This window comes from Pieris brassicae, chromosome 2, assembly GCF_905147105.1.
Source record: "Pieris brassicae chromosome 2, ilPieBrab1.1, whole genome shotgun sequence".
Taxonomy (NCBI): Eukaryota; Metazoa; Arthropoda; class Insecta; order Lepidoptera; family Pieridae; genus Pieris; species Pieris brassicae.
In genome coordinates, this window is record NC_059666.1 from 3,021,338 (window position 1) to 3,049,193 (window position 27,856).

Genomic DNA, 27,856 nt, shown 5'->3' on the forward strand with positions numbered 1-27,856 from the left:
GTACTATTATTTCTTTCAGCTTACCAAACAAAACGTCCGAAATGGAACTGGAAGTGCCATTACCGCCATTGCCGAGTAATGTTACGTCACCGGAACAAGTGGAAACACCTTCTGTTGCAATGGAATGTATAAGTCCACCGCCCATGACAAATGGAGATGTTAGTGTGAGTAAAACATTATTACATAGTTTCTTAATGTCTCTAAGACTGATGAAAGTTACTAAGACTGACTAAGTTATACATTTGACAAGATATATAATTAAACTTCGACCAAAGCTTAATCACAATTGGCTATTTCAGTCGATTAATAGACAAGAAAAAAATATCTTGCTGGAATCATCCTTTTTTTTATTTAACGGGGGCAAACGGGCAGGTGGATCACCTGAAGTTAAGTGATACCCTCGCCCATGGACACCCAACGAGGGTTCGCGAGTGCGTCGCCGGCCTTTTAATATTTTTTCCTGTAGCCTTCTCTCTTTTCCTTTTCATCTTAAAACTTCAAATGTACCAATTCTATTTTTATTTTATTTTCGTTCAGCTTAACGCAGCAACAGAGTGAACTGAGGATGGTAAAGTTATCGGCACTGAGTAACAATTTAGATAACATGTAAATGCAACATGTTGCGTTATATAAAAAATTACCGATTTCCCTTTAGATATTGATAGTAATTAGCCGAACACAAAAACGTTTTTTTTTATTTATTTATTTATACTTCGTTAAACTACAATATAAAAATATAACATAATTAAATCAAAAGGAGGGCAACTGGCGTCCTTATCGCTTTCGAGCAATCTCTTCCAGGCAACCACTGTGAGTAAAGAAAATAAATAAATAAAAAATGTATTAAATTACATAAGATAGGCAAGTAGTGCAAAAATACATGTTATACACATTTATTAAGACAAAACTAAACAGGAACAAAAAAAAACAAACTAAACTAAAAAGATGATACATTGGAAAGTAAAAAGACAGATAAATCACGATAATTTAAGATAAGTCTCACGTCAGTTAGTAGTTAGTAAGAAAGTTCGGGATACGATGTGGACAAATATTACCTATATTTGTACAGAAGAAATTTAAAGGAACATTAATTTAAAGATTTTGTCGAAAATCTCAAAGAAACTGCGGGTTGTGGCGCTCTAACATACTCGTTACATAATATTAATTTCATTCATTCTATTCTAGAATACAGAAAGAAGCGCTCGTAGAAAAGAACGAGTGGAACGTCGGTTACATCAACTCGAAGCACCAGTTAGTACTGATGCACCCACAGATACTGACTTGACTGAATTTGCCAAACTTTACTTCAACGACCATCCGCGATCACCTGAAGGTAACGAATTGTCATTTTCTAACATAAAACTGCCGATTTCTTTTAAAGATTTCGAGTTGAATATTAGCGCGAACTTTGAGTCCCATATGTCAAAATCATATATCATTTTATTATTATTATTATTCTATGTAGGTTAAGAATATTGTAAATACTGTATATTTGTTTGTTGGAAATAAATCTGTTTATTGATAAATCGTAAATACATAATTGCAAGCACTAAACCTGCTCCTCCTAGATTTTAATTTATCTCAACCCTTTATAAAATCTAATGTGAAGCTTTCAGTGAACCTTTAGATGTAATCAAACACGAATAGAAATCCTTTAATTTTTTACACACATCGGTATAGATACCGGCAAACTTCTTGAGCATTAAATAAGAGAGGGGGGGGGGGAAGTTTGCGCATCGTACCCAGCGCGAGACACAAACGTCAACTGATTTACCAATCACGCACCACCGACCTCGTGATACCTAAAAATCGCTTTTGCAAGGCAACGACATTTGTTCAAGATGTTTGCCGGTATCTACAACAGCTAGTAAAAAATATCTATTACTGACAATACGTATTACACGCTTTATTACATAATTTATGTAAAACGATTTCAGGTACAATAATGGCAACATTAACACGTAAAAGCAAGTCAATGGAGCTGCTGACCAAAGAGGAAATGATAACATACCACAAAGGCAATAATATACCCACATCACATATACAACTTCATGACCCAGATAGCGTGACAGCTGCGGTTAACATTTTTAGAGTACGTATTACTTATCAATTTTATTTTTGACAATTGACAGTCATTCTCCAAGCTCAACCAAACTTCGGACCCATATTTTGCGTTCTAAGCTTAAGTTGTTAGAAATATAATTATAACACATTATACAGCTACTTAATAAATTGCTAAACTAAAACGAGGCAATAATTTTAAATCCATAATTTAATGTTTTTTTTAATTAATATAATTTTAGGATCTATGCCGTTACATGAGAGGTGAGCTTACATCTGAGAAAGAAACACAGGTGATTCAATCTATCATCTCCAAAGGCTTAGAACGCGAGGAACTCCGTGATGAAATCCTAGTGCAGTGTGTTCGGCAGGTTAGTTGTAATAATATATATAGAAAACATGACTGTATAATGCCCAACTATAGTTACTTTACTGTATTAAATTTACTTGAGACAAGAAACTCATTAATTTAATATAATCGCAGTTTTGACATATGACGAATTAAAGAGTATTTCAGAAACGTCTTGTATTTTCAAACGTTGATATGTACATGTAAATTAAACAAGCAACATTGCTCCGTTTTAACTTGAGCACTCATTTGATTACAGCGTAAACACACAATGTATGTAAACATCAATTAATTTCTATTTTTATTTTCCAGATAACTGAATGTCCTGTAGAGGAATGGGCTGAACGCGTATGGCTCATACTGTGCTTGTGCGCGGTTGCCTGGCAACCGAGTCGTGGACTGGCGCGATACTACTGCGCATGGCTTCGTATGCGCGCGAAACCCGTGTTAGGTTCGCCCGGGGCTGGATCTATGACGTCAGTGGGATCTGTGACGTCAAGCGCACGCGCATCCCATTGTGCGCAGTGGTGTTTGGATAATTGTAGGGGAGCAGCGCCCAGGCAGCTCCCGCCTAGCACAGTTGAAATTGCTGTAAGTATATTTAAAATTTTGGTAGGCTTCTTCCCAAAATAATTTTGTCTGATTCATTATTTACGGTTTTTCACCGTCAGTTGTTTTACAAGAAGGCAACTCCTTAAATAAACGTTGCAATAAGACTTATTTTATTTACAATATTATTGAAAAAATTGTTATAATTTATCGACAATTTCATGGTTTCCTTAGATTAATTTTTTCTTTTAAGTCTATCGTAATTTCTTTTTGTTGAAACTATATTAAGTGTATATATGAATTCCAATATTCGATGCCTTTTCCCAGGCAATGCGCCGTCTCGGCACAATAGTCTGCCGATTTTTCTTCCTCGACGGCAGGACAAAGGCCATCGACGTACATCCTGCTGATACGGCGGCAGCAGCAGCCGCAAGACTGGCCGATAAGCTGGGATTGCCGCCACAGGCCCGCGCCGGTTGGGCCGTATACCAGCAACGGGCTAGTACCGAAGAGCATGTTAGAGCTACGCAGTACCTGTATGACGTTATTGCTGCTTGGGAGATGTAAGTGAAATCTTATAGGAAATAATTAACGGAGTTCAAATTCATGGTAAAAAAAGATCGTGGCTACTTGAAAAAGAATAATTTTAATTAAATAACGACTGTTAGAAATTACCCCATTTCAAAAAAGACCTTCTTGGTATGACTTTTAGTTTCATAATCACAATATCACACATGAGCAGCTTTGGAGTTGGTTAAAAAATAGTTGTTACGTTTGGTTTCCTTCTTTTTAAGTTAGGAATCAATTATTTTGATGTGAATTCTAAAATTTTATTTATTTATAAAATTTAATATTTCTGATATGGCACGAAACAAGACTTTATATTTTTGAATATTATTTAATTTAATACGAAATCCTAATTATAAAACCTATGTAATTCATTTGTATCAGGCAACAAGGACCTGGTGGTGGATCAGCTGATAATCGATTCGTGTTTAAAAGACGTCTCTTCCGAGGTGGGCGTGAACTTCCACATGACCCGGTAGAAGTCGCTTTGCTGTATGCCCAAGCTGTACATAGTGTTGTCAAGGTATACATTATTATTTTTTAAGCTCTAGTGATACTAATTTAGTGGAGCCTACTCTAAAAATCTATTCCTCATAGATATAATATCGAATGTTTGAGTTTGTATGAAAAAAGTTTTTTGTATTAAAAAAATATAACATAAGTTAAATGAAAAGTCAGAAAATCCTACCAAACAACTACAATCTTTATAAAACAAACCCAAAAGAATATAGAAAATATTATAAATATTGTTTTTACTTCTCAGTACAAGTTCAGTAGTTGCGCAATGTATGGCGTTTTTGTTTTTCTTAAATATATGTCCTTAAGACAAACCGGAAAGAAGGCTTTCCTGCTGTTAAGTGATTACGCCGCATATCGACAGTGTCAATGCCATGGGAGCGCGAATCCGTTGTCGGCCTTTAAATGAAAGGCCATTGAATCAACGTGTTACTATATTTCAGATGGACGAATTCCCCGTATCAGAAAAAGTGGCTTTACAATTAGCGGGTTTACAAGCACAAGTGTCGTTAGGCGAACCTGCCGCTAGTCCACCTCCACCTCACACCCGGGCCTATTACTCGCATCCTGAACAATTCCTTCCACCGCGAATAGCTAAGACCAGGCCGGCACATCAGTGGGTAAGTGAAGAGAAAAACTTTCATTAGGCACTATTCATGTATATAGAGGTACTGTACTTTCATCTCCTTTTTTGTATGTAAACATGATTTATAAACAATCCAATGTAAATTAATCGGCAACTATACATTTCTACGGTTAATTTAATAATATAGCGTTGTTGGCCTAGTAGGCCGGGATATAGTGACACAAAATAGTTGTCATTTGTGCCAGTATGGCGGTTCTACAGGGGTCTTATAACGAAATGAAAAAATGAATGTTGATGGTCATAGCGCTGGTACCGGCGGCCCAACGGCGTGGTCGTTAGTCGAACTCGTCGGATTAATTACGACTTTCAAACGCTTTGTTCCACAAAATTCTAGTATTTTCCGATAGTCCATAAAAAATAAGAGGTGCTAGTGTCATGCCATACTTCTCCGGTGACTTACAGCCCGCCATATCGACGCCAATGTGTTGATTAAAAAAAATTCAACCATTTGTACCAGGCTAATTTTTGCACAGTTAATAATCGCCGTGCAGCCATTTACGAAAATCATCATGCCATACTTTTCGGACGGTTCCAAATGGCCGCGATACCGCCGAAAAATCAGCGTTTTTTTTTTTTCAACATCAACATCTCAAATCCAAAAATTTACGCCATATGCTTGAAATGAGGCTGATCACCAACTTGTCTATGGAATAAAACTGAGCAAAGAAATGGATGAAATCTGACGAAACCTATATTGAGTTGTAGCGCCACTGAATTATTATTATTATTCGCACTTTTCAACAGCTCATAAAAGTAATATTTCTGAAACACAAATAATCGCGTCTGCGTATTAAAAATTTCTCTGAAATTTTCCAAAATCTATGGAATTATTTTAAGGTTCCTTTTATTATTTTTTAACAGGCAACAATATTAGCCCAAGCTCACAGACAATATGGCGCGGGTAGAGCTGAGCTGACGGCAAAAGCTCTTTATCTCTCTTGTGTCATGCAGTACCCATTGTACGGAGTCACTTTATTCCCCGTCACCTATAAAGGATATTGGGCACACGGTAAGAGATACACCTCATTTATTAAATATTTTAATAAAGTAATATAGGAATTAATTTCACATATTTTTAAAGTGCCGTAATAATTATTTGTTTCGGGTTGGTAGGCACATATGTCTAACCAACTTGTTTTCAGATTGATAACAAAAAAACCCCATCCGTTGAGGGGTTACAGGAGTTTAAAAATAAATACAACTTCATCTAACTTACTTTATACCACACACACAATATTTTTGTAAGCTTATTAAGATTTTATATATGGTTATAGCTAATAAACCCGAATGTGCTGTTTTGAGACACTGGGTTCATATACATGCCTATGTACCTGGTGCCTCGAATTAACGGAGATTTATGAATTAAATGTTTTAATAATTTTGCTAACATTTATAAGTATTACTCTACTAACAATATATGGACTTATAATGGTCTGAATTAAATGATTTTAATTTTTTTATTTCTTTTTTAATTTATCAAATCGGATCTGTTTAAGAAGAGTCAAAGATCAGTCTCACGAATCATACTCGTAACATTAATAGCGACACTCAATCATATTTGTCTCACAAACGAAACATGTAAGAGAGGAATGTGGAATTTCATACAAATTTTGCGTTACAGGTCCAAATGTGCTACTCGGAGTGGGGTCGGAAGGGGTCGTTTTAGTTCGACCGGCTGATAAAGTGGTTTTAGCAGAATACCCATATTCAAACATCGCAGCGATACTCATGGACCCTGTGGATAACGGACTTACCCTCAGTCTGACGCATCATGGGCAGCATGACGGTCTTCGGTAAGTAATGTAGACGATTATAGAATTGTTAATGTAGTTTCTATTGAATTTTGTTTATATTATTAAATTATCACAATATTTAATTGAAAACCTTTTTTTAAATGTGTGATGGGTTTAAACATTAAATAAAACAAATTAGCACATATTAGGATATTTATAAAACCTCAAACAATTAAACTAGAAAATTACAAAACTAAAATATATTGAACTAAATCTTATCGTTAACTTAACTAAATGAATGTGGGCGCCAGGAGGAATTTGGTTAATTTATGATTAACTACATAAACAAATTTGTTAATTTATGATTCAATAATTAACCCCCCCCCCTACCCTTATCCTATTATAAATTACACCATTATACACATCGGATTTTTGTGTATTGATAAAATACTTGAAAGTTCCATTTATGTTTGATTAGTTACCATGGTAACGATGTTATTTACGTATAGAAAACACCACGGTAACAAATACCGTACAAGCTTTCCACATTTCTTTATATCAACCAAAGCTTATTTCAAAACAATTCACTCCCAAGGTGTATAGTCCTCGAATGTGCCCAAAAACAAGAAGCGGCGTGGCTCATGGCGGCATACAGCCCCACCCTCAGTAATAGCCTGTCAGAGGAACCACCTAGGCGTGCGGCCCCAGTCAGCGAGCGTACACGTCTAGCGGGCGCATTAAGATCAGCGCGTCGTGCTCTTATCGATGGTGGGCTTTTAAGGCGACCACCGGATTTGTCTGCTGGTGGTTTCTTGAGAAATACGCTAAGAAGGTACGCAAATAAATTATATAAAGTAATATCAAGTATTGTCTTTGGTTAACATAGGTTTTACACATTGAAAGAGAACAATTATGTACTTTTGACATTCAACACCTTTTGTCTTCAGTCACCGTGACCACGCACACTGTATTGCACGCGAAACGTCGGATAAATTTAAATTTAAAATTATGTAAATAATTATAAGTCTATAATAATACAAATAGCTTTAATCCGTTCAACCAATTGTTTTTTTTTTTTTCAATTAATATAAACTTAATTTTTTTCTATATTTTAATTACCTTATGATTAAAAATACTCAAATCTTAATGTAAAACCATTCATGTTCCTTCATTTACCAAATATTTTACATTCTACTGTAACTTGGTAAAACATACAACTGTCAGTGATTAAAAAATGAATCGGATATCTTAATATAAATGAGGACAATTGTATTGTTTATAGAATATAAAATTTGTTATTAAAAAAATGAGCCTCGCATAGCTTACAAAGTCTTACATATGTGAGCTTTTAATATTTATATATTTAAATACTAAACATTTCTTATGAAACATATTCTTAAGAATCTTTCTACAAGTGCGCATGTGCAATAGTTACTCAATTGACTCGTTCAGTTGTTTACTAATTGTTACGTATTGACTCGAATATCTCCCCGAAGTGGAATGGTCAAGTCGGAGTAGGGAGATTATAAAAGAGGTTGTGACACATGCGCACGGGCAATTGCTTTGTTCAAGTTTAAAGTTATACAGTATGTAAAATCAGTGAATTGAATGAAATTAAATCAAGTCATCATTACAGTGTTTAATTTCCTACCCTAAGAACTAGATCAGCTAACCTTTTACGCATATAAACAAAAAGACAAATTGAACTTTTAATCTTTGCAAAATAACTACAATATCTGACGTAAAAAGAGACTTTTATTTGACATTTCCAGGCTAAGCAAGCACCGGTTAGAACGAGTTAGACTCGATATATCAGCGGAATCTCAAGGCGAAAGCTACAAAAGCTTCTCAGCGGCATATTGGTGTTGGGCCCGTACGTTGCCTCATTCGCTCACTAAACTCAATGAAGCTGAGGAAGTTGCTGCTATGCAGATCTTCAAGGTACTTTGATATATAAGAAAATAATTTCTTTGAGATGGGTCACCTTTATACAAATGTCAAGTAACATGCCAAACTATCTTTGTTCCATAGGGTGTTTTTGTAAAGGAAAATATCGCAAGTAAATTCGCAATACTATAAACATATATAAAAACAATATCTTAAATAAATTACTTTTAATCTGTTTTGATTATATATGTAGGTTATTCCAAACTATAAAGTTAACAGAAGTAATGTTCTCTTCTGCCTTGTAATTAGCTACTTATATACGATAATAATAATAATTATTTAACTCAGATACATTTTCATTTTAAAACATTTCCGTTTCAATCTTTTTGTAGTATCTGTGTGTCCTTTTATGTCAAAGGCCTCCTCCAAATCCCGCAATTACTCTCTGAACTGTGCCACTCTCTGCCTAATAACTTATGTAACCTGTTTTCATATGTATGTTTAAGGTAAATCAAAGTGTAAATAAATATATATTTTTTTAATCAGTTTAATATTTAAATGCCAGGACATAATGAGTCACGCGGGCCTAACCAGCAACGAAGGCAGCAGCAGTAACCTCGCCAGTAACAGTAGCGTCAGCAGCCACGAAAGCGACAGTGACGATAGAGTGGCACTCGCGCAGTCACTGCTGCAACGATGTCTACAGAAAGACACCTTGCTTTGTGAACTGTACATGCAACTTATAAAACAGGTAAAATACGCGAACGATTGAACGATGATTTTTGGACTTGTGTTCCTCCATTTATTCCATTAATTATTGTAAAGTACGCAAAAAAAAAATATTCTTATAATTTTAATTACATTCATTGACCTTCTTTATAGGCAAGTTGATCACTGTTCCGTGTATCTTAAAATAAAAAGAACTCCGTCACTCGCCTAGTCATATTATTAGAGCAAGGACATAAGACAAGTCATGTAGTGTCGAAGTCACGAACTAGAACTGGCATTAATCTTAATGTTAAAGTTACGGTTAAGCCAAACAGATACCACAGACTACATCAAACATAGCTTTGAATGTCAAAGATTTTAACTTTAGAATTGGATCCATAGATTATAGAAATTCTTGTTCCATAGACAACAGACCATCCAGAACCCAGTTCCCGTGTATCAGCGCGACACTGGGCATTGCTTTGCGCTGCGGTTGGAGCCGCTTTGCCCCCTGCGAAGCCTCTGCGGAGGCTGTTATTAGCGCATTTAAGATACCGAGCTGCCGCATTACATACTGGGGAAGAGGGAAAGTTTGCTAGACGGGCAGAACAGGTTGGAACTAAACTTTCATAATATATATGTGTTTGCGTGTGCCTGCGACTTATAAATATATCGTTCTGAAAGCATATATATCTAGATGGAAAAAAAAAACTAGTGTAACGAAGTACATTTTTTTTTATATTTATGGAAACCATTATATATTCTTATTTCTTGATAGAAATTATTAACCACCACGCACGCTGAAAAGCACGCGAAACGTCGGAAAAAAAATAGAATTATGTGAATAATAATAATACATAGCTTCAATCCGTTCAAAAAGTTTTTCTTAATGTGTAAAAGCTATGTTAACAAAGGACAATACTATATAAATTACCAATTTTTCTTAAAGACCTCGAAATTCTCAATTTCGACTTATCATTGTTTTAAATTTATCGCTTTACCACCGATGTTCTTCCCAGGTGGCACTAAGCATAGCCCAAGTACCGAGACGGGTAGCAGCACCTTCCAAAGAGGAGTTGCTTTGTGCGGCAGCGCGACGGCCAATGCATGTCCGAGTGTTGTTACTGGATGGAAAACAACACGGACTTGTATTCGGACCGGCAGCTACAGCTGACCATCTCGTGGCCATGCTGAGAGAGAAAATTGGACTTACTGATACGGCTACTGGTAAGATTTTAGCCTCAAGTTTAGAAGTACAATATTCTTTGTAGTCGAATTTTTATATTAATTGTTAAATTTACGATCATCATTTTTTAACCCCCATTTAAAAACATGTATATACCTTTATGTGCTTGAAAATTCAAGTTCTATTTTTTATAGAAACATAAAACATTTTATAAAAATAATCGGATATAACTTTATTGTCAGAATCAGAGCAAATTCTCAATTTTCAGTCTTTTTCACCACAAATTATAACTTTAGGGTAAAAAACACAACATAAGTACTCTTATTTCACTTTGGTGTCAATGTATAATATTCCTTCATTCCCTTTCTGGATATATCCTAAAATATTTATTCCACCAGGATACGCCTTATACGAGGTATGCGCCAACTCGTCCCCAGCGGGTACGGGCGAGCGTGCATTGGGCGGTGCCGAACGTGTTGGAGACGTACTCGCTCGATGGGAGAAGGCCGGCGCCACTGCGGCCGCTTGCAGGTAATTTCACTTCAATAATAAGATTACATGTACGTTAAGTCATATAACTATTTAGTAAAACATTTGGCATGAAATAGAGTAAAATAGAAATACTTAATAATCCTAAAACCACCCAAAAATTCTACATCACCTTGTCATCATTTTTTTAAATAAAAGAAATTTATTGTTTGCAATAAATTTGCAAAATACCTTTTTCATTGTGTATTTTATAATAATTCCTTTTGCACTATAATGGTCTATTAAGGTAGTGTGGCCTCAACTACCGCACTAAGACGTTCATTTGGTCCGTTGTGCGTAAGGTCTTGGCTAGTTTAGCCGACCTAGCTGGTTCCAGAAGCTCAGAAGTTACGTGGACACTTCGCAGGCTTCACGGAGCGACCACCTATTTTTGATAAAAGTAGAAAAAAACTGTAACCACATTCGATTAGATTTCTGCCTATGTATGTTAGTACTTCAATAGATTTCCAATGAAATTTACGACTAGTTTTCTGGTAAATAAACCTTTTGAGATCTTCAAATCATTTTAATACTATTTTAGGCTAGTATTCAAGAAACGCCTATTCCTTGGTGACCGGCCACTTCACAGTGCTTGTGGGGCGGAATTAGAATTATTGTATTACCAACTGCTGCATGCTGTGAGACACGACCGCCTGCCCATTGAAACTGACGAAGCGGTATGTTATTGTTAACTTAACAAATTACGTGTAAAGTGTTATAAAACAACAACTGTTTAACTGGAAATTATACCCAGACGTGTGTTGATTTTTCAGTGTGCGTAAATAATCATAGAAAACTTTTTAGATTAACCTAGTATCCACTCCAATAGTCTCTTTTTCGTAATGTATTGATTAAATATTTCTTGAGGGTTTTTTGTTTTCAATGTGTTATTTGGGTGGGTCTGAACTCTTTATAAAAAAAGTAATTATCCATTTTCACTTGTAAACCTTACCCAATAAACAGGTAATGGTAGCGGCACTCCACGCCCAAGTGGTGAAAGGCGAATGTTCTGGAGGTGAGGAATGTGCCGCGGCGGCGGTAGCGGTACTTCCAGCAAGATTGGCTCCAGGCTTACCAGCTCCAGCCGTGCGATTGCACCACCTGGCTTTGCGTGGAACTCCGCCTCATGCAGCTATGCAAAGAGCTTTGACGCTGGCTGCTTCGTGGCCACTCGCTAGGGCCACGATATTTGATGTTATGGTGAGTGGGACAAGTTTGTTAATACTTAATAAGAAAAAAAGGAATTTTAAAGGAAAAATACTAAGTATAATACAATGGCGTCAATCGAATTCGTGGCTTTAGATTGCATTTGTTTCTTTAATCATTTTTTATTTCATAAACAAGTAGTTGATCAACCTTCTGTCTGACAAGTCGTCGATTTTGAGGTTTTATGCAATGGCGGTTTCCTCAAAATATTTGTCTTCATCGTAGTAGCAAGTCTTAATTGCGAATATAGAAAAATCCGAGCCGTGTATCGAACGCGTAAACCACTAGGCCAATTACTCATGAAAAATGACTATTTATTATATATCGCCGCATAGAAACCAGCGAAAATATTGTCTTACTGAATTATGATTTAAAATTTCATAATTTTTAGACGGCGTTTAGTAATTGTTCTAAAATATACGAATTTATAAACTACTTCATAGATTAATAACATACATACATTTATCAAGCAAATCATATTTTAATGAATCAAAGTGTGATTTACTTTTGTCAGATACATTTAGTCATAGATGACCATAGTATATCCTGGCATATATTTACCTATTTATGTCTATTCTACCTTATATATGATAGGCACCTTTAAGAAATCACCACTAATACTGACTGTAATAACAGGTTTGAGAAATTATGTTGAATTTCTCCTTTATGTTATAATTTAAATATATGAATTAACTTCTTTATCAAATTCCAGCAATCATTTACATCGAACTGGCCTCGAGCCCTCTGGCTAGCGGTAGATGCACGTGGGTTGACATTGTTACGACGCGGGTCTCGAGCTGCGTTGGTCTCTCACGACCACGACCAGTTACTGGCCGTGTCTCCAGCTCCAAGAGCTCTATTACTCGTCACAAGGGCTGACAAGAAACACGCCAAGCTGGTGCTTTCTACTGACCAGGTACATAGCATATTTATTTATGAGGGCAGGTTTTTGAAGTTTTTGCTGTTGTAAAATCGTTTGATTATAAAATTACTCTTTCTAGGCATACCAGATTGCGACACTGATAAAGGACTACATAGAAGCAGTGCGGGGCCCCGTGTGCCCCGCGGTGCCACAGCCAGGTGGCGCTCCACCCGCGTCCTGACATCCGCACGCCTAGTGCCATTGCTTCCACGTCAGCCACTGAGCTACGGCCGGTGACGGCTACACGGTGTGACTGGGATTGACGACCGTACCTTACTTTGGTATTGCTGGAAAATATTTTTTTGCTGGAAAAAACTATTTTTTGCTAGAAAATACTTTCTTTGCTGGAATATTTCACTTTTTTGTGGGTAAATACTTTGCTGGAAATATACTTTTTTGTGGGTAAATACTTTGCTGGAAAATTTAATACTTTGTTAAATCACGCCAACGACTTGAAAACACGGGTTGAAACTGATCGTTTAAACTCTTTTCTTATCCATTAACTTACTTAAAGCCTCCATTTCTTTTGAATGCTATTTCCCTATCACATCTGTGTCAAAATAAATATCTGACAATTGTATTTGGGGCTGTACGTTAATGAATAAGACTATATTTACACAAAACTATCACACACAATATCTGTGTCTCTTTGAGTTTATAAGTAACAAAATTCATTTGTTTTTGTAATTACGATTCTGATTTTTGAGAGCAAATGAGATATCATATGCTTAGTATTAACACTAAACTACGTAGTTATTGTAGAAATAAAACTTCTGAAAATCTTTGCCTCTATCGCTACTTCATTATCCCTCGTAACGAAATATATCTTTTCAATATTTTCCTTCCAATTATTCCTTACTATCGTCGCTTAATTTCAACTTTAAAATCTAATTTTTACAGCAACTATGAAGTTTATTCTTTAGATAATTGTTATGTAAATCGACATCATGGTAGAGTTATCTACCTTTAAATGATTTTAGTATGCCTAGATAATTTTGTATTAGCGCACTTTATTGTAGAATTAATTTACGGTCGTGAAGTAAATGTTTGTATAGTCTTTTAAACTAATTTTACGCTAGATATATTTAAACATGCTAGTCTTTGTATTGATTAGTTAGTAAAATCTCACCTTTGTTCCATTTACTTCAAAGATTTGACAGGAAAAGATGGATATTCGTAGCCAGATGACGGGGAAGCAAAAGCGCGGGTAACCTTAATCCATAGATTATTCCTCTCTCCTCACGTCGTTACACGTGAATTACAGTGTAATGAACTGCATAAATTATATCAGTATTATTAAATTAAATGTTTTATGTGAACAGTTTAATCATATTGTTAAGAATTGGTTGTTAGATAGTATACAAATCTTATTCCCCTTTTAGTCTGTGCTTAACTGTCTAGATGTCACCGATTTTTGGATCTAATACGATTAGAATAGAGCATAACATTCTTTGGCGAGGTATCGAATCGTTAATATCGACAGTACAAGGCTGTTAAATGCATTCAATTTCCTCCAGCGTCTTTAGGTCCCTATAGAGCTAGAACACACTCTAAACCTCATAATATTACTTAATATGATGTTATAATAATCTCTGTAGATGAATATATAGTTACTACATCCTATTCGTAAGAAATCATATCAGCTAATTCCTACTGTTAACCCTCCTTTGCTTCGGTGAATTTTCCTGTACTGTTGAGTACGTAGTATAGTATATTATATGTTTTCGATTGCGAATGATTTTATTCTGATGTCTTATTTTGTGCCTTGTAACGCAATGTCGCTGACCGGCCAAAATTTAATCAAAATAAAAATTTAGCTAGTGTAAAATGTTAAAGAATCAAAGCTTTTTTGGCGTCAATTACTCTAAATCAAAATGATTTGTTATTTACTCGCCGTCAGCGCATTTGCATATAATCAGTGAGCCAGCTGCAAATAAATTAAAATTGTTCCAAATATATCTTCTATCTTGCATATTATGACACTATATTGCACAATGTTATGTCTCAATATTTTATAATAAAATATATAAATAGTAGATAATAAAAGTGAAGCAATTCATGCTTCTTTAATATTAAATGTCTGTTTATTTTGATTTAGGCCTATTTGGTGCTTAGATATAGCTACGATTGAGTTTTTGATCTCATATTGAGTATTATTTATTATATCATGAATATGGTCAATAATATTTTTTTATTTATTTCGATAATTTGTATATAATTGATAAACCAAAGACTTTGATCCCTTTGGACACAATTTTGTTTGACATTTATACACTTTTAGTTATTTTTTAAGAATATGTATATAGAGATAGACTAACTGTTAGAATTACTGACAATTGGATAAAATATATTAAAATTTGATGAAATAAGAACACTGTTATACTCATGTTAAATCAATGAGAATATAAATAAATGTTATTGTACTGAAATGACATAATATTGCTATAATTTAACATTATACTGCAATATTTATTGCAGAGGTCTAAATAAGTATGTATGTAAAAATCTCACACATAAGATGTTTCGAGAAACATCTGGCCGTCAATATGCATAGAGTTGTAGGCATTAATCAACATTGTGTATTTGAAATATTTCATTCATTTAAGTTTGATTTGTTAAAATCTGCAGTTTTATTATAAATGTAAACATAATGTGACAATGCTTATAGCAGATTTTCTTCCATTAAAAGGACTGACAGTTTTTAATCATTTATCAATATTTTTAAATTGTTTGGTTAACAAGTGTATGTTATGTGTAGATTTAAGATATTTATGAACAATAAAACTGAAGCACCATAATACTGCCCAAATAGACTGATTATGTCCAAATATTTTTCTCTTTTGATGATTTTCTGTGTTAACTAAATGTCCCAACTAATTAAATGCCAAATAAATGAAACAATAAAGATTTAAGTCTTTTATTTTTCATTCATTCTTATAAAATCATTGTGTCACTAAACCTAGATAATCGTCCATCAAGGTGCCAATAGCGAACTGTAAAAAAAACAATATGTATGTTATTTTGGCTTAGAAGAGCATGATTCAACATTTTTGATGAGATGTACATAAATTGGTTTAATAAATAATATTAACAGCCCCACTGCATTTGTATAAAAATTGACACATCTAACTCATTCACTCATGCAAATGAGTTGGATAATTTTGCATTGAATTTTGTACCATCATTGTATTTTGAAATTCAATTAATAAAAAATATGCTGTACTATATATGGCTATACAATTAAATTATATGACTTATGCTTTAATTGAAGGTTCCAAACTATAAAATAGCTCGCAACATATTACATATATTAATGAGGCCATTGGATGTTACCAAGATTAAATTTTCACAAACATTTCATTAATATTGATTTTAGACCCAATCTTAATTTTGAGGGTGATAAGAAATTCGTAATTCTATACAATTATCAAATTTCTTTAATATACTATATCATACATTTTATGTTACTCATAGCAAATAGCTATTTTATAAGAAATAATTATTTTACAAGTTAAGTGTTTTTGTACAAATGAACAATTCTTATCTCCTTGTTTTTAACTAGGATGTCAAGTTTGAACCAAGATGAGATCCTTGTTATAAGATTACTTACAATGCCAGTTGCGTCAACTCTTGTTCCAACAATTTTTAATCTGATAACATCTTCCTCTTGAATTACATTATCTTCCTGTTTACTTTTGTAGCATGGTGGATTGACATTTGGACAAAATTCCATATCGGCAGGGATTGACTGAAACATATTTTAATAATTACGAATATAACAATTAGTACTTTTTTAATTGAAACAAAAAAGACAAGTATTCTAGCGCTACTAGGGGATGTGTTTAGAAATGACGTCCTGCAATCGTTAATCATGAATTCTTTCCACTTCCATGACAAGATGGGTAATTACATATCATGGAAGTTGAAAAGAAGTATGAAGACAATTACTAATATAACTAATTTTTCGGGTAACTTACATGGTGGGAAATAAAGCAGCTTAGTGGTCCAATCTGAGCGAACATACCCACCTGAAAAGATTAAATATAAAATGATACATGATTTCAGATTGGAAAGCACACTGGTTTACCTTCGGTTAAGTATAGCTAGTGAATGCTATACTTATGCTTCAATAAATCTTGAATAAATAACTTATGGAGAATTTGAACTGTTTTTCTTATTACCTTATTCACTTGTGTCACAATAGCATCAAGTACTTCTCCTTTGAAAGGTCTGAAGACAATTGCCTTATACTTCACAGGATATACAACAAATCCTTGGCCAGGCTGAATAAGACCAGCCCCAATGCTATCTATTGTTGTCACTGCTATTACAAACCCATACCTACAAGTATGAAGTATGTATAATTATTATGTACACAAATAATTTAAACAAGACTTTGTAGTACCCAATTATTAGTGGACTCAATAAACCAATTTCCTTAATTAAATCAAAAGGTATTACTAGATAGTTTTACACATTCAATATTTATAAATATACAAGAATATTTTATTAATTGAGTGGCTATTTAGTAATTAACCTTCCTGATAAATTATGGATTTCAAGTTCAAGGAATTGCACGTTAAGATTAGATGTACTATATATCTATAACTAAGACCTTATTTTTTATAACCTCTAAGAAACTAATATTCGATAGTACCTACTTTCCGGTACATGTCCCCTCAACTTCAGTATAAAGTTTCTGCTTAACAGTATCTAATAATTGTGGTCCGAAGTATCGAGGGTGCAATAATATTTCGTGTTCTAATGATATCTGAAAACAACAAATATATTTTAACGCAAAAAAAAGTATGGACAGTTTTTAAAATTTTCGGAGATTGGTCCAAAAGACTTACATGATAAAACATCTTGTTCCGTTTTATAAATCAGACATTATTATATACTTTTAACATTGAATATAAAAAACAGATTATGTTTTTGTGGCATAATAATAATAAACGCAACTCAAACAAGCGGTTTTGGCCAGCACTGTCCACAGATTAGATCAATGTTTCAGTTTGATAACAACATGACGTTGACGTTTTAATCTGGTTGTTAAATGTGTACTATAAAGTATTAAATAGCTTTATAGAGCCTAATAACTCCTTTTTAACTAAGGGTAAAACTCGAAGATATAAATTCAACGCGTATGTTCTTAATTTTTATTCTGTATTGTTATTGAATATATATATAATACTATTTTGTCATATACAATATAAATACGTTTGTAGCACAGGCTATTATAAATAAAAATATACTCCAACTAATTAATGTAGGCATAATACATAAGTAAAAACTATAATTTACATACATAATATTTAGATAGAACACCTGTAAATAGCTCGTCCCTTCTTTTACTTTTACCTACTTTATGGGCAGGGCTATAATTAACTCATGCGAGTTATATGTCTTGTTTTGGTCCTTTAACTAGAATATTTGCATATATACTTACATCTATACTTAATGTTATAAAGGTAAAGGGTTGGTTTGTTTTGATTGTTGAAATCCTAATCTCATGAGTTGATTTTGCATAGCGGTTAGATTAAAAATCAATGGTTTTGGCTCGTCCGAGTCCATTTATCGAGAAGGCTATAAAGTACGTATAAGCAATAACTACAACATCACGTAACTAGGAAAAGAGCTTGAATGAAAATGTTCCAATGCAACAAAAGAGAAAAAAAATTCCTTTTTTGACAACTTCCACTGCGTGTAGTAAACGGTGAAAATGAAACGAAAAATCGTTACTAAATTGTTCGTATATATAGTATTGCTGTAAAATTACTTCACATACTGTGCACTTTACAAGCGAATAAATATAATGTACTCTGTGACAAGCGATCTACGTTTCAGCGTTAAGCGATTAGCGATTAATCAAAGATGCCAAATGAATGGCCGTGTATTCTGTAATTTAGATTGTTGTAAAAAATGGCAAAAACTTACGACTATTTATTTAAATTGCTATTAATAGGCGATTCTGGAGTGGGGAAAACATCTATTTTGTTTAGATTTTCAGAGGATGCCTTTAATATATCATTTATATCAACTATTGGTGAGTAATATTGTCTTTGTACTAAAGGTTATTGTCAAAAATCTTGTATTTTTTATACGTAATTACCTTCGATTTATATTTTTTGTTATCTTTTGTTGTAAAAGTTCCCACATATATTCGTAAGGCAAAAAGGGCGCGGTTCGTTGATCAAAAGAAGCCCTTATCGAATTAATTGAATGGACTGTTTATGACATCATACACTCTAATTTTAATTAGTTGACTCTAGTCTTTAACACTGATTGTGGTCTCTTTCAGGCATTGACTTCAAGATAAGAACAATAGACCTCGACGGCAAAAAAGTTAAATTACAAATATGGTGAGTATATTTAGCTGTGCTTTGTATCAGATAATGTTTGTGTTACATTTTGTCTTCACTTTAGGGACACAGCCGGTCAAGAAAGATTTCGTACTATAACAACAGCCTACTATCGAGGTTCTATGGGAATAATGCTTGTTTATGATGTAACCAATGAAAAGAGCTTTGAAAACATTAAGAATTGGATAAGGAATATTGAAGAGAATGCAAGTGCTGATGTTGAGAAAATGATTCTTGGTAACAAATGTGACTTGGACTCTAAGAGACAGGTATACTTAATATTGAATGTTCATGCTACATTTGTTTTTTGTGTCTATATTTTCTTTTTTACCTTGAATAATTACAGGTATCAAAAGAACGAGGTGAACAATTAGCGGTAGAGTATCAAATCAAATTTGTAGAAACATCTGCCAAGGATTCTTTAAATGTTGAATATGCATTCTATACATTAGCAAGAGATATCAAAGCTAAGATGGAGAAGAAACAGGTAATATTATATTATTAAATGATACTATTTTATTACAATACATTAGATACTTAATATATAATCAATTATATTTTTTTCTTGTTACATGACTGATATATGGGCACAGAAGGTAATAAGTGTTGTGATAGTGTGTATTTTTAAATATGTAGTTATTCTCTCATTGTTGGCCTAACAGCATAAAAGTTTAACAAGAGTAATGTTATAATAAAAATCATTAACTTTATTTGTTAATTTAATTGACTTTTATAATTTATATGTCTACTTAACAACATACATTAAATATTACTAAAGTTCTTCCTTGACTATTCAGTCATAAGGAAGAACTTAATTACTTGTTTAATTATCTTTACTATAATATTAGTTATTTGACGCTGTGGCTTTCCTTACATGATATTACTGATTATGTAGTTCATTATTGAAAATTAATATGTGATGTTGTTGGTTTGTTTGTTTGATATGTGTGATTATACATTCTTTTATTTCAAAATATTACCCTACTTTACTTTTATTAGTAGTAATTACTTTGTTTTTTAGTTCTACCAATTTATCATTAATTATAGGCATGGAATCCATCCATGCTTTAAATATTTCTAATACCTTTAAGATATATGGTATATAGTTTAGGAAAATTCAGTATACTTGGAACAATATATAGCCTGTAGTAACATCCATGTATAAGTGGGACTAATTAAAAGATTTCAGTTTTTGTAATAAAATGGTTATACTATATATGTTGTATAACCATTTTATTACAAGTATATATGTTGTCTAGGAGGCGAGTAACCCACCAGGCGCCCGTGGAGGCACACACCAATTGAAGTCCAATGATCAACAGCGCAAACCGCCCTCATGGTTGTCTCGCTGTTCCATCCTCTGACAATGCAGTCCCTTACGACAACTGCGCCAATTTCTCCTGTATTAAGTGAATTTGGGCCAAACACCCCAACACTATTTTTCGACCTACGTTTTTAACTGGTGCAACTCTGCATGGAGTCAAGACTTGCTTTTGTATTTTTATATCCATATAATATCATTTTCTTCAGGTGTTAAATTGTGGATATTAATTTGCAATGTCAACTAGAAAGTAGTTAGAAGGGGACACATTTCTCTCCTATTTTAAACAGTATTTCTTTATAAATAAATTGTTTTTATGACATTTTAAGTCTTAAAATTACTGGGGTTATGATCACATGGACATGGTTTAATAGAAATTATTTCAATAGATTATTAGCCGTATATTTCTTTTGCTATATTAATTAAGATATATATTTTAATGTAATATATACTACATATTTAATTTGAATAAACAGTGCTTTTATAAATGGTTTTATTTATTTGAAATAATAGTGTTAAAATCTTAACAATAATGAAAAAGATTAGTTTAAAGAAGTAGTAAATTTATTTTCAACAATTATATACAGAATAGAATTTGTGAGTTCACTAAACATGAGTAATAGAACACCAAGTGACCAAAAAATTATAAATTTCATAACACAATTGGTACTTTTATAATTTTGAATAGATTAAAATGCCTTTTATGTTGCCTGCACTGGCTTAGGGTTAGATTTAAATGGTTTGAGGGAAATTTTTTTGACTCCTACAAAGGTAGCTTTTAATATGAAAATTAAAATCTCCAGGATTTTCCTTGAAGACAGCACAATAAGTTCTTTACTCAATGTTGACCCTTTTCTCCAATATGCTACATAGCTAGGAATTGGTGGTAACTTATCTGACCAAATACCATTTCTACGACTTTTTGCCGTATTTTCAGCATTAAGTAACACTGGTCCTAGTTTAGATTCCATACTATTTTTCTTAATGCCTTGTGGAAGTACAGCTTTAGCAAACCCAAGTTCAATTAGTTTCTGTCCTATATCTAAGGTTTCTTCTGATTTAGTCTGAAATAAGACATTTTTCATAGTTACTCCAATTGTTGTAGTTGTAGTTGTAATAAAATTCAGCAATGTTTTTTATTATTTACCTTTGGTTGTGGTAGATGCAAAAGTACTGTTGATACCAATTCATCTTTATCACAGGTTATGGGCTTTAAAGTAACCTTTTGGCCTTTTGCAACACAATCTAGCCAATTAACAGCATTTGTGCTGACTATATCAACACCCCATAACTGCAAATTAAAATATTTTATGCATGCTAACAGAAAGTTATTGTTAATTTGCAAATAGTTTACTCTCCATGTTAGTTACCTTAACTGGTAGAGGAGCTTTGCTGGAATGCCATAGTGGTATGTAAATTGGTGCCTTGTGATTGACTAACACCCTCACTGGTGAGTGTTGTACTCCAACATACACTCCTCTAAGTGGCTCATGTTGTTTTATGAAATGATCTGGAATTTTAGATGCTTTCGAAAACTTGCTAACCTGGATGTAAATACACAATTTTAATGTTATGTAATATTTTAATATTCACAGCATTAGGTATCTTTTATTTACCGGACGGACTTTGTGTATTGCAAGCGCTAAGCCTGCAGTTGCCAAGCTGTACACGGCAATCTGAAAAAAAAAGTACTTTCAGAACCATATCTTTGTTATAATCGCTTAACTATAAAAATACATACATTCACTCCACGATAATCCTTATTTAATAAGCTCTCCATATTGAAAAACAATCCACCTTCCATTTCAGACATTTTGTGAAAATAAATATGAAATTGACATAGTATTTGAATTATTATCTCATCAATGTTTTCGGCTTCATATGACTCTTATTTCTATTTTCTCATTGGGGGTAATTTTTAGTTTCACTTTTCGTATTATCATCAGTATAGTCAATGTCAATGTCAAAAGATATTCTACCAAGTTGCCAGTGTTTATATTTCTTTATAATATTTATCACTTTGAATTCCCACTTCTTCCACGTCAACTGTTTTGACATTATGACAGTTTACTTGGCGTAATGAATCTTGCTAAGATATCATACGACAATATTCTTACGTTGTAAATTTTATTTTTTAGTTTATAAAGTAAACCTCAAAAACATGTTGAGTGTGTTAAATACAATTGATACAGGCCATGAGGATATGATTCACGATGCAGAGCTGGATTATTACGGCCTCCGACTGGCGACATGTTCTTCAGATAACTCCGTAAAAGTTTACGACATCAAAAGCGGAACTCAAACTCTTGCAGCTGATCTAAAGGGACACTTTGGTCCAGTATGGCAAGTTGCATGGGCGCATCCGAAGTATGGAAATCTATTGGCGTCGTGTTCGTACGATAGGAAAGTTATTATTTGGAAGGAAGCTGGGGAATGGGCCAAATTATATGAATATACCGGTCACGAGAGTTCTGTCAACTCAGTAGCTTGGGCACCAGCTGATTACGGTTTAATATTAGCATGTTGTAGTTCGGATGGGTCCATGTCCATTATTACTTATAATCAAGATACAGGAAATTGGGATGTAAAGAAAATATCTGGTGCTCATGCAATTGGAGTTAACTCGATAAGCTGGTGCCCAGCCATATCTGCTGATTTGAGTCTTGATCCCCTTACTAACAAAGATGCTCCAAAGAGATTAGTATCTGGTGGATGTGATAATTTAATTAAGGTTTGTATATTGTTAATTCAAAATTAGTTCTATTAAACTTGTAAGGTAAAGAAAGTCTAAAAAAATTACAACACTATTAATTTATACCTAATGTATTAATGTCTACATTACATATGAATGTTAAAAACTAGGAAATTATGATCAATTTCAATGAATATGTGGTGGTCTATATTATAGATATGGAGAGAACAAGGAGATCAATGGGTAGAAGAGAATCGTCTGGAAATGCATATGGACTGGGTGCGGGATGTTGCTTGGGCACCTTCTCTGGGATTACAAAAATCAATGATTGCTAGCTGTTCCCAAGATAAAAGAGTTGTTATTTGGACAAGTGATGATAATGTTTCCTGGACTCCTACTATTTTAAATACATTTGATGATGTTGTTTGGAGTGTCAGTTGGTCCCTTACTGGCAATATCTTGGCAGTATCAGGTGGTGATAATAAAGTTAGCTTATGGAGGGAAAGTGCAGATGGTCAGTGGCAATGTATTAGTGAGGTAGCTAAAGGGTTAGGGCCAACATCCAATGATGAAAGAAGCACTCTGTGATTCAATGAAGAATTCCATGTATAAATTTGTTTTAATACTTTAATAATTGTTTGATTAATTTGAGTACTTGTAATCAATAACATTTTCAATAAATTGTTTGTAATTGTATATTATTATTCTGTATTCATAAATCTTAAATTAGCCGATACTTAGGTAACACTAAAATGTTTAGAAAATTAAAAACGACAATGTAGAAAGTCGCCAATACTTTTATTGTTTTTCAAAGTAATCTCTGTTCCTCTCTACATATTGTCACATTCAATGGAATCACTGAGAAAAGCAGTAGGCCCATTCTTCCTAAGGGGTCTTCCATGGCAATTTCGTACCCATTCACTGCATCTTCAGGGATTATAAAGTAAATACCTGGAATTTTATCTTTAGTTCTTTGGAATAAATGAAAGGCGCAGGGCAGGCCAGGACAGTATGGCGGATGAATCATTACTCGATACCTGCCATAGTCAAATATCCAACAGCCCTAATTGCGTAGTGCTTCGACGGCGCTGCTGTCGAATTTTTTCCAAGACAAAAGGCACACAGCTATTGACATACCAGTCTGCAGTAATATGTCTTTCCAACTTCTAGCACAACTATAGCGAAATGACCTTTGCAACCAAAGAAGGAGCAATCATCTTTTTTCCTTGATTTCTTCCTTTCTTTAGCTTAGTTGCCCGATCCTCGAAAGGAAACAACCACTGAGCTTTTGGTTTCGGGTTCGTAGCAATATATTCAGCTTTCATCACCTGTGACGATGTCAAATACAGCATTTGAGTCACCGCTGTTGAACTTATCTAACATTTGGCGACACCAGTTCATGGGTGGTAGTCGGTGGTCCGAAGGTGTTTCTTGTCGTCGGTTAAAGTATTGGGAATCCATCTGGTATAAAGCTTCCTGACGGCTAAATTTGCATTATTTTTTGAAATTGAATCATAGGCTTGCCCGTATCTACTGATAGGTCACTCTCTTAACCTTCTCTATTATGCATCGTACAGCACTGATGTTATCTTCAGTAGTCGCTGTTAAAGGACGTCCCTCACGCGGATCATCATTGAGATTGCTTCGTCCACGTTTAAACTCCTTAAACCAATAATAAATAGTGGCAGGAGATGGAGCTTTCTTAAGAAATGCTAATCGCAGATTTTTATTGAGTAAGCCCACAACGACAGTCATAATAAATCATTGATCAAAAATTTTCACGTGTAACAACACGAGTCTTTTAGATTTGCCGCCAATTCACAAAACCAAATGAATGCAATTACCGAAGAGTTCTAAAATTGAAATTCAACAAACCTTTCATTAGCAATGTTTGCAACTGGCCAGTTCTAAACATTTTCAGTGTTACCCACACATTCAACGTTATACTTCTTTTTCAATAAGATGGTGTGCCTCTATAAATTGAACTTCCTGAGATGTTGTCCTCCAATTGTAATTACTGCATTTTTTAAAAATAAATCAAATGATTTCTTCTTATCCTAAATACACACATCAGCATTGTTTACGAAATAGTGCTGTAATATTTATTCAAAATAAAACCAAAACATGAAAAAGTAACTTTATTATTGTAATATCACATGTTGCTTAAATTAAATTGAATGATTTCTAACAATAAAGGCATTTGATAATACTGAGCTATTGTCTCAAAGGTGACAAGTTGTGATCTTATTTCACTTGCTGGTATCATTAAGGTGAACTCTCCAGCACAGTCACATACTACTGCTAGGTTTTCCCGTTTAACCTGTTAAGAAAAATACAATAAATAACAGTAAAATTTAAGTTATATAATAGAAAGGTAAAATAAAGCATATCTATGTGGACACATATTTCATTGATAATTTATCTGGAAGTTATGATTATTTTCCCTATGTCATAAATTTTTGTGTAATTAACACTATAGTGTAACCATATTAAAGGCTTTTATAAACTACTTTATTCAATCTGAACAAATGTATAAAGTCCTAATATACTTAACTTAAATTTTTGTCTTAAAACACAGAGTTATGGATTTTTTAATACTTTATCTAAAATTTTAGTCTACATATTATATTAAAATTCACCTGATGACATCTAGTACAGATCAAATCCTGCAGTGTGTAAGACATAGCTCGTCTGTTCAATATCTCAATTAACCGCCATTCTAATTCTTGGTTCTCATATGGTGTTTCACAAGTAGGACAAAGACATACAGGTCTACAACAAATTAAATACATAATAATACTGTTAATACTCACAACATATGAGACTACAGCATTCTTACAAAACAATTTTGACTAAAAATGTTTTATTGTATTTCTGGGTAAGCTTTAGTCGATTAAGGGCATAGTATTTATTTAAGTCAGTTATTCTCTTTGTACATAGTCTAGATAATTGTTATTTTGTATTTTAAGGTATATTAGCCTCATTTTGTGGCAAACCATAAAGGATATCTAAAATATGTGGAGGAAGCGAAGTGGTCTTGTCAATATCAAATCTGTGTTATACATATGAAACAAAGCAATTTTAAAAATCAACACAGATAAAACCAGAATAGAATGCACTTACACATATTTAGATTTTAAATATATAAGGGGACTAATGTTTACATTACCAAAATTGACTAATCTATACAAAAAATTAAGTAATCCAGTGACCTTATAATGGCCTCAGATTGCATGTTTATAGATTTTTGTTATACTTACACATCGCCTAGCGTTGATCTATGTGTATCCAGACACAAATCGAGGTCCCTACAATGGTTGCACACTTTGCAAATAACCTCGCAGAGGACGCAAGATGATGACGCTTCCCGCCACTCAGCCAACGAACTGAATTCGCCAACATTGATCAAACGTAGCAGGTTACGCCGGAGGAGGGTCACCTATCGAAAAATAAAAAATAAATATTTTTCCTAGTAAGCTTTGGGCATGCGTTATTTCTGAATATCTTTTTTTAGAGTAGTAACTGAACCTACCCATACAATAATTATTGTGGTGGTAGGAATTTAGGATCTTCTATACACCATTAGCGTTATACATTAAGCTGTAAAATGTATATAATTAACATAATATTGGAGGTTATAAATCTTTTTAGGAGTTTTTAAAAATTACTTCTCATATCAAAGAAGTATTGCCAAGTTCAATGTATATATTCAAAATATATTAGATTTATAATATTGTTATGGTAACTAACTTAACACGTTGTCAGGCTAATTATGTAATAACTTAAGACAGTATTCATCAAATTCAAATCGAAATTGGTATTACATGGATCTCAGAAGAACTGCGTTGCGAGACTTGTTTTTTTTGCAGGTTATGTTTTTGATGGCCTATTGTTTACTGTGCGCTTTATTCAACGGTCGCTAAATTAGAATTTTCTTCATCTTCATGATACCATGACTTATTATGATTTTTTTTTGTATATATGAAAAAACTTCACCTGGTCATCAAGTGTCTGGTCCAAGGAGAGCACCTTACATAGAGCATTAACGAACAACAAGGCGGGCGAAGCGCCCTCTAGCGCCTCCGTTCTCAACCCTGGCGTGTTCTCCAGCTCAGAGATACGAAGGGTGGGCATACGGGACTTTATTTTCTCCGTTATTCTGTAAAATATATATACATAAAAGTGTAGTCTAAGGTTGTCTGGAGAAGATCGCTATTCGCTCGCTAAAGTCGAGGTCGCCATGTTTTTCTTTCTTTTCTATTTAATTGCCTAAAACCGTTGTCAGAGTTCAAGAAAAGCCGTCTTCAAGTTTTGAGCAAAATATTTTGCGATTCATTTCAATTTTGATAGTTGTTACAAGCTGTTTCCAACATTGAGGAGTAGTAACAATTATCGCGACGCTTTTGGAGCAAATGTCGAGTGTCAACCTTGTTAAGCTTCACCAATTACCAAAGTTACATTTCTTTTAATGTTTTTTTTATATTATTTCTTTCGATAGTTGTTGGTATATAAAAGAGCTAAGAATGTGAAATAGTTTGTTATACTGAATAGATGTTTTATTTCTTACAAATATATATATATGTCAGAGTAAAGTAGTTAAATCAGAGAGTTAATTGAATGTCT

The 27,856-nt window shown here is 33.6% G+C and overlaps 6 protein-coding genes across 9 annotated transcripts in view; 3 read left to right on the plus strand and 3 right to left on the minus strand.

Moving 5' to 3' along the window:
* Window positions 1-15,765, plus strand: part of LOC123718401 (myosin-I heavy chain) — an 81,133-nt gene extending 65,368 nt beyond the window's left edge. For all 3 annotated transcript variants that reach the window (XM_045674826.1, XM_045674845.1, XM_045674835.1), the window contains 20 exons: window positions 20-164; window positions 1,186-1,333; window positions 1,938-2,092; window positions 2,304-2,432; window positions 2,723-3,001; window positions 3,287-3,522; window positions 3,911-4,049; window positions 4,486-4,662; window positions 5,550-5,697; window positions 6,310-6,481; window positions 7,017-7,253; window positions 8,194-8,362; window positions 8,874-9,059; window positions 9,443-9,628; window positions 10,036-10,243; window positions 10,601-10,733; window positions 11,272-11,407; window positions 11,694-11,930; window positions 12,649-12,852; window positions 12,938-15,765. In XM_045674826.1, coding sequence (XP_045530782.1) covers window positions 20-164; window positions 1,186-1,333; window positions 1,938-2,092; window positions 2,304-2,432; window positions 2,723-3,001; window positions 3,287-3,522; window positions 3,911-4,049; window positions 4,486-4,662; window positions 5,550-5,697; window positions 6,310-6,481; window positions 7,017-7,253; window positions 8,194-8,362; window positions 8,874-9,059; window positions 9,443-9,628; window positions 10,036-10,243; window positions 10,601-10,733; window positions 11,272-11,407; window positions 11,694-11,930; window positions 12,649-12,852; window positions 12,938-13,039 — 3,526 coding nt within the window. In that variant the 3' untranslated portion in view covers window positions 13,040-15,765. The remainder of the gene's footprint in view (window positions 1-19; window positions 165-1,185; window positions 1,334-1,937; window positions 2,093-2,303; window positions 2,433-2,722; window positions 3,002-3,286; window positions 3,523-3,910; window positions 4,050-4,485; window positions 4,663-5,549; window positions 5,698-6,309; window positions 6,482-7,016; window positions 7,254-8,193; window positions 8,363-8,873; window positions 9,060-9,442; window positions 9,629-10,035; window positions 10,244-10,600; window positions 10,734-11,271; window positions 11,408-11,693; window positions 11,931-12,648; window positions 12,853-12,937) is intronic.
* On the minus strand, window positions 15,762-17,849 carry LOC123718411 (DNA-directed RNA polymerase II subunit RPB7). Its single transcript, XM_045674858.1, has 6 exons — window positions 17,712-17,849; window positions 17,520-17,629; window positions 17,040-17,199; window positions 16,836-16,886; window positions 16,469-16,606; window positions 15,762-15,851 (listed from the first exon to the last, which is right to left on the minus strand). Exons 1-6 carry the CDS (start codon window positions 17,721-17,723, stop codon window positions 15,801-15,803), a joined length of 522 nt encoding a protein of 173 aa, XP_045530814.1. The 5' UTR covers window positions 17,724-17,849; the 3' UTR covers window positions 15,762-15,800.
* Window positions 17,850-18,708: 859 nt separating this feature from the next.
* Window positions 18,709-21,019, plus strand: LOC123720390 (ras-related protein Rab-8A). Of its 2 annotated transcripts, XM_045676978.1 has the most exons (6): window positions 18,709-18,904; window positions 19,160-19,220; window positions 19,285-19,489; window positions 19,567-19,707; window positions 19,814-19,816; window positions 20,480-21,019. In XM_045676978.1, exons 1-6 carry the CDS (start codon window positions 18,781-18,783, stop codon window positions 20,582-20,584), a joined length of 639 nt encoding a protein of 212 aa, XP_045532934.1. In that variant the 5' UTR covers window positions 18,709-18,780; the 3' UTR covers window positions 20,585-21,019. The 2 variants fall into 2 exon arrangements, with proteins under 2 accessions (XP_045532934.1, XP_045532936.1); XM_045676980.1 differs by lacking the exon at window positions 19,814-19,816 and having other exon boundaries at window positions 20,480-21,017.
* Window positions 21,020-21,087: 68 nt separating this feature from the next.
* LOC123720389 lies at window positions 21,088-22,486 on the minus strand. Its single transcript, XM_045676977.1, has 5 exons — window positions 22,283-22,486; window positions 22,158-22,217; window positions 21,912-22,085; window positions 21,689-21,832; window positions 21,088-21,605 (listed from the first exon to the last, which is right to left on the minus strand). Exons 1-5 carry the CDS (start codon window positions 22,352-22,354, stop codon window positions 21,243-21,245), a joined length of 813 nt encoding a protein of 270 aa, XP_045532933.1. The 5' UTR covers window positions 22,355-22,486; the 3' UTR covers window positions 21,088-21,242.
* A 104-nt stretch (window positions 22,487-22,590) lies between these two features.
* Window positions 22,591-23,929, plus strand: LOC123720683 (protein SEC13 homolog). The gene is made up of 2 exons (XM_045677389.1): window positions 22,591-23,272; window positions 23,450-23,929. Exons 1-2 carry the CDS (start codon window positions 22,703-22,705, stop codon window positions 23,819-23,821), a joined length of 942 nt encoding a protein of 313 aa, XP_045533345.1. The 5' UTR covers window positions 22,591-22,702; the 3' UTR covers window positions 23,822-23,929.
* Window positions 23,930-25,358: 1,429 nt separating this feature from the next.
* LOC123718092 (DNA polymerase epsilon catalytic subunit 1) overlaps window positions 25,359-27,856 on the minus strand; it is a 45,167-nt gene continuing 42,669 nt past the window's right edge. The window contains exons 39-42 of the mRNA XM_045674478.1: window positions 27,230-27,392; window positions 26,494-26,672; window positions 25,873-26,005; window positions 25,359-25,553 (exon numbers count right to left, since the gene is read on the minus strand). Of these exons, the coding sequence (XP_045530434.1) occupies window positions 25,386-25,553; window positions 25,873-26,005; window positions 26,494-26,672; window positions 27,230-27,392 (643 nt within the window). The 3' untranslated portion in view covers window positions 25,359-25,385. The remainder of the gene's footprint in view (window positions 25,554-25,872; window positions 26,006-26,493; window positions 26,673-27,229; window positions 27,393-27,856) is intronic.

Bases quoted from the DNA above. Each gene is read 5' to 3' on its own strand.
- LOC123718411 (XM_045674858.1), bottom strand. The intron at 17,200-17,519 runs GTAGGTACTATC...TCATACTTGTAG, and splicing joins GAGGGGACATGTACCGGAAA to GTATGGGTTTGTAATAGCAG. The intron at 16,887-17,039 runs GTAATAAGAAAA...TAATCTTTTCAG, and splicing joins TTGTGACACAAGTGAATAAG to GTGGGTATGTTCGCTCAGAT.
- LOC123720390 (XM_045676978.1), top strand. From the start codon at position 18,781: ATGGCAAAAACTTACGACTATTTATTTAAATTGCTATTAATAGGCGAT. The intron at 19,221-19,284 runs GTGAGTATATTT...TCTTCACTTTAG, and splicing joins AAAGTTAAATTACAAATATG to GGACACAGCCGGTCAAGAAA. The intron at 19,490-19,566 runs GTATACTTAATA...GAATAATTACAG, and splicing joins ACTTGGACTCTAAGAGACAG to GTATCAAAAGAACGAGGTGA.
- LOC123720389 (XM_045676977.1), bottom strand. From the start codon at position 22,354: ATGTCTGAAATGGAAGGTGGATTGTTTTTCAATATGGAGAGCTTATTA. The intron at 22,218-22,282 runs GTATGTATTTTT...TTTTTTTTTCAG, and splicing joins AGGATTATCGTGGAGTGAAT to ATTGCCGTGTACAGCTTGGC. The intron at 22,086-22,157 runs GTAAATAAAAGA...ATTTACATCCAG, and splicing joins CAATACACAAAGTCCGTCCG to GTTAGCAAGTTTTCGAAAGC.
- LOC123720683 (XM_045677389.1), top strand. From the start codon at position 22,703: ATGTTGAGTGTGTTAAATACAATTGATACAGGCCATGAGGATATGATT. The intron at 23,273-23,449 runs GTTTGTATATTG...TCTATATTATAG, and splicing joins GATGTGATAATTTAATTAAG to ATATGGAGAGAACAAGGAGA.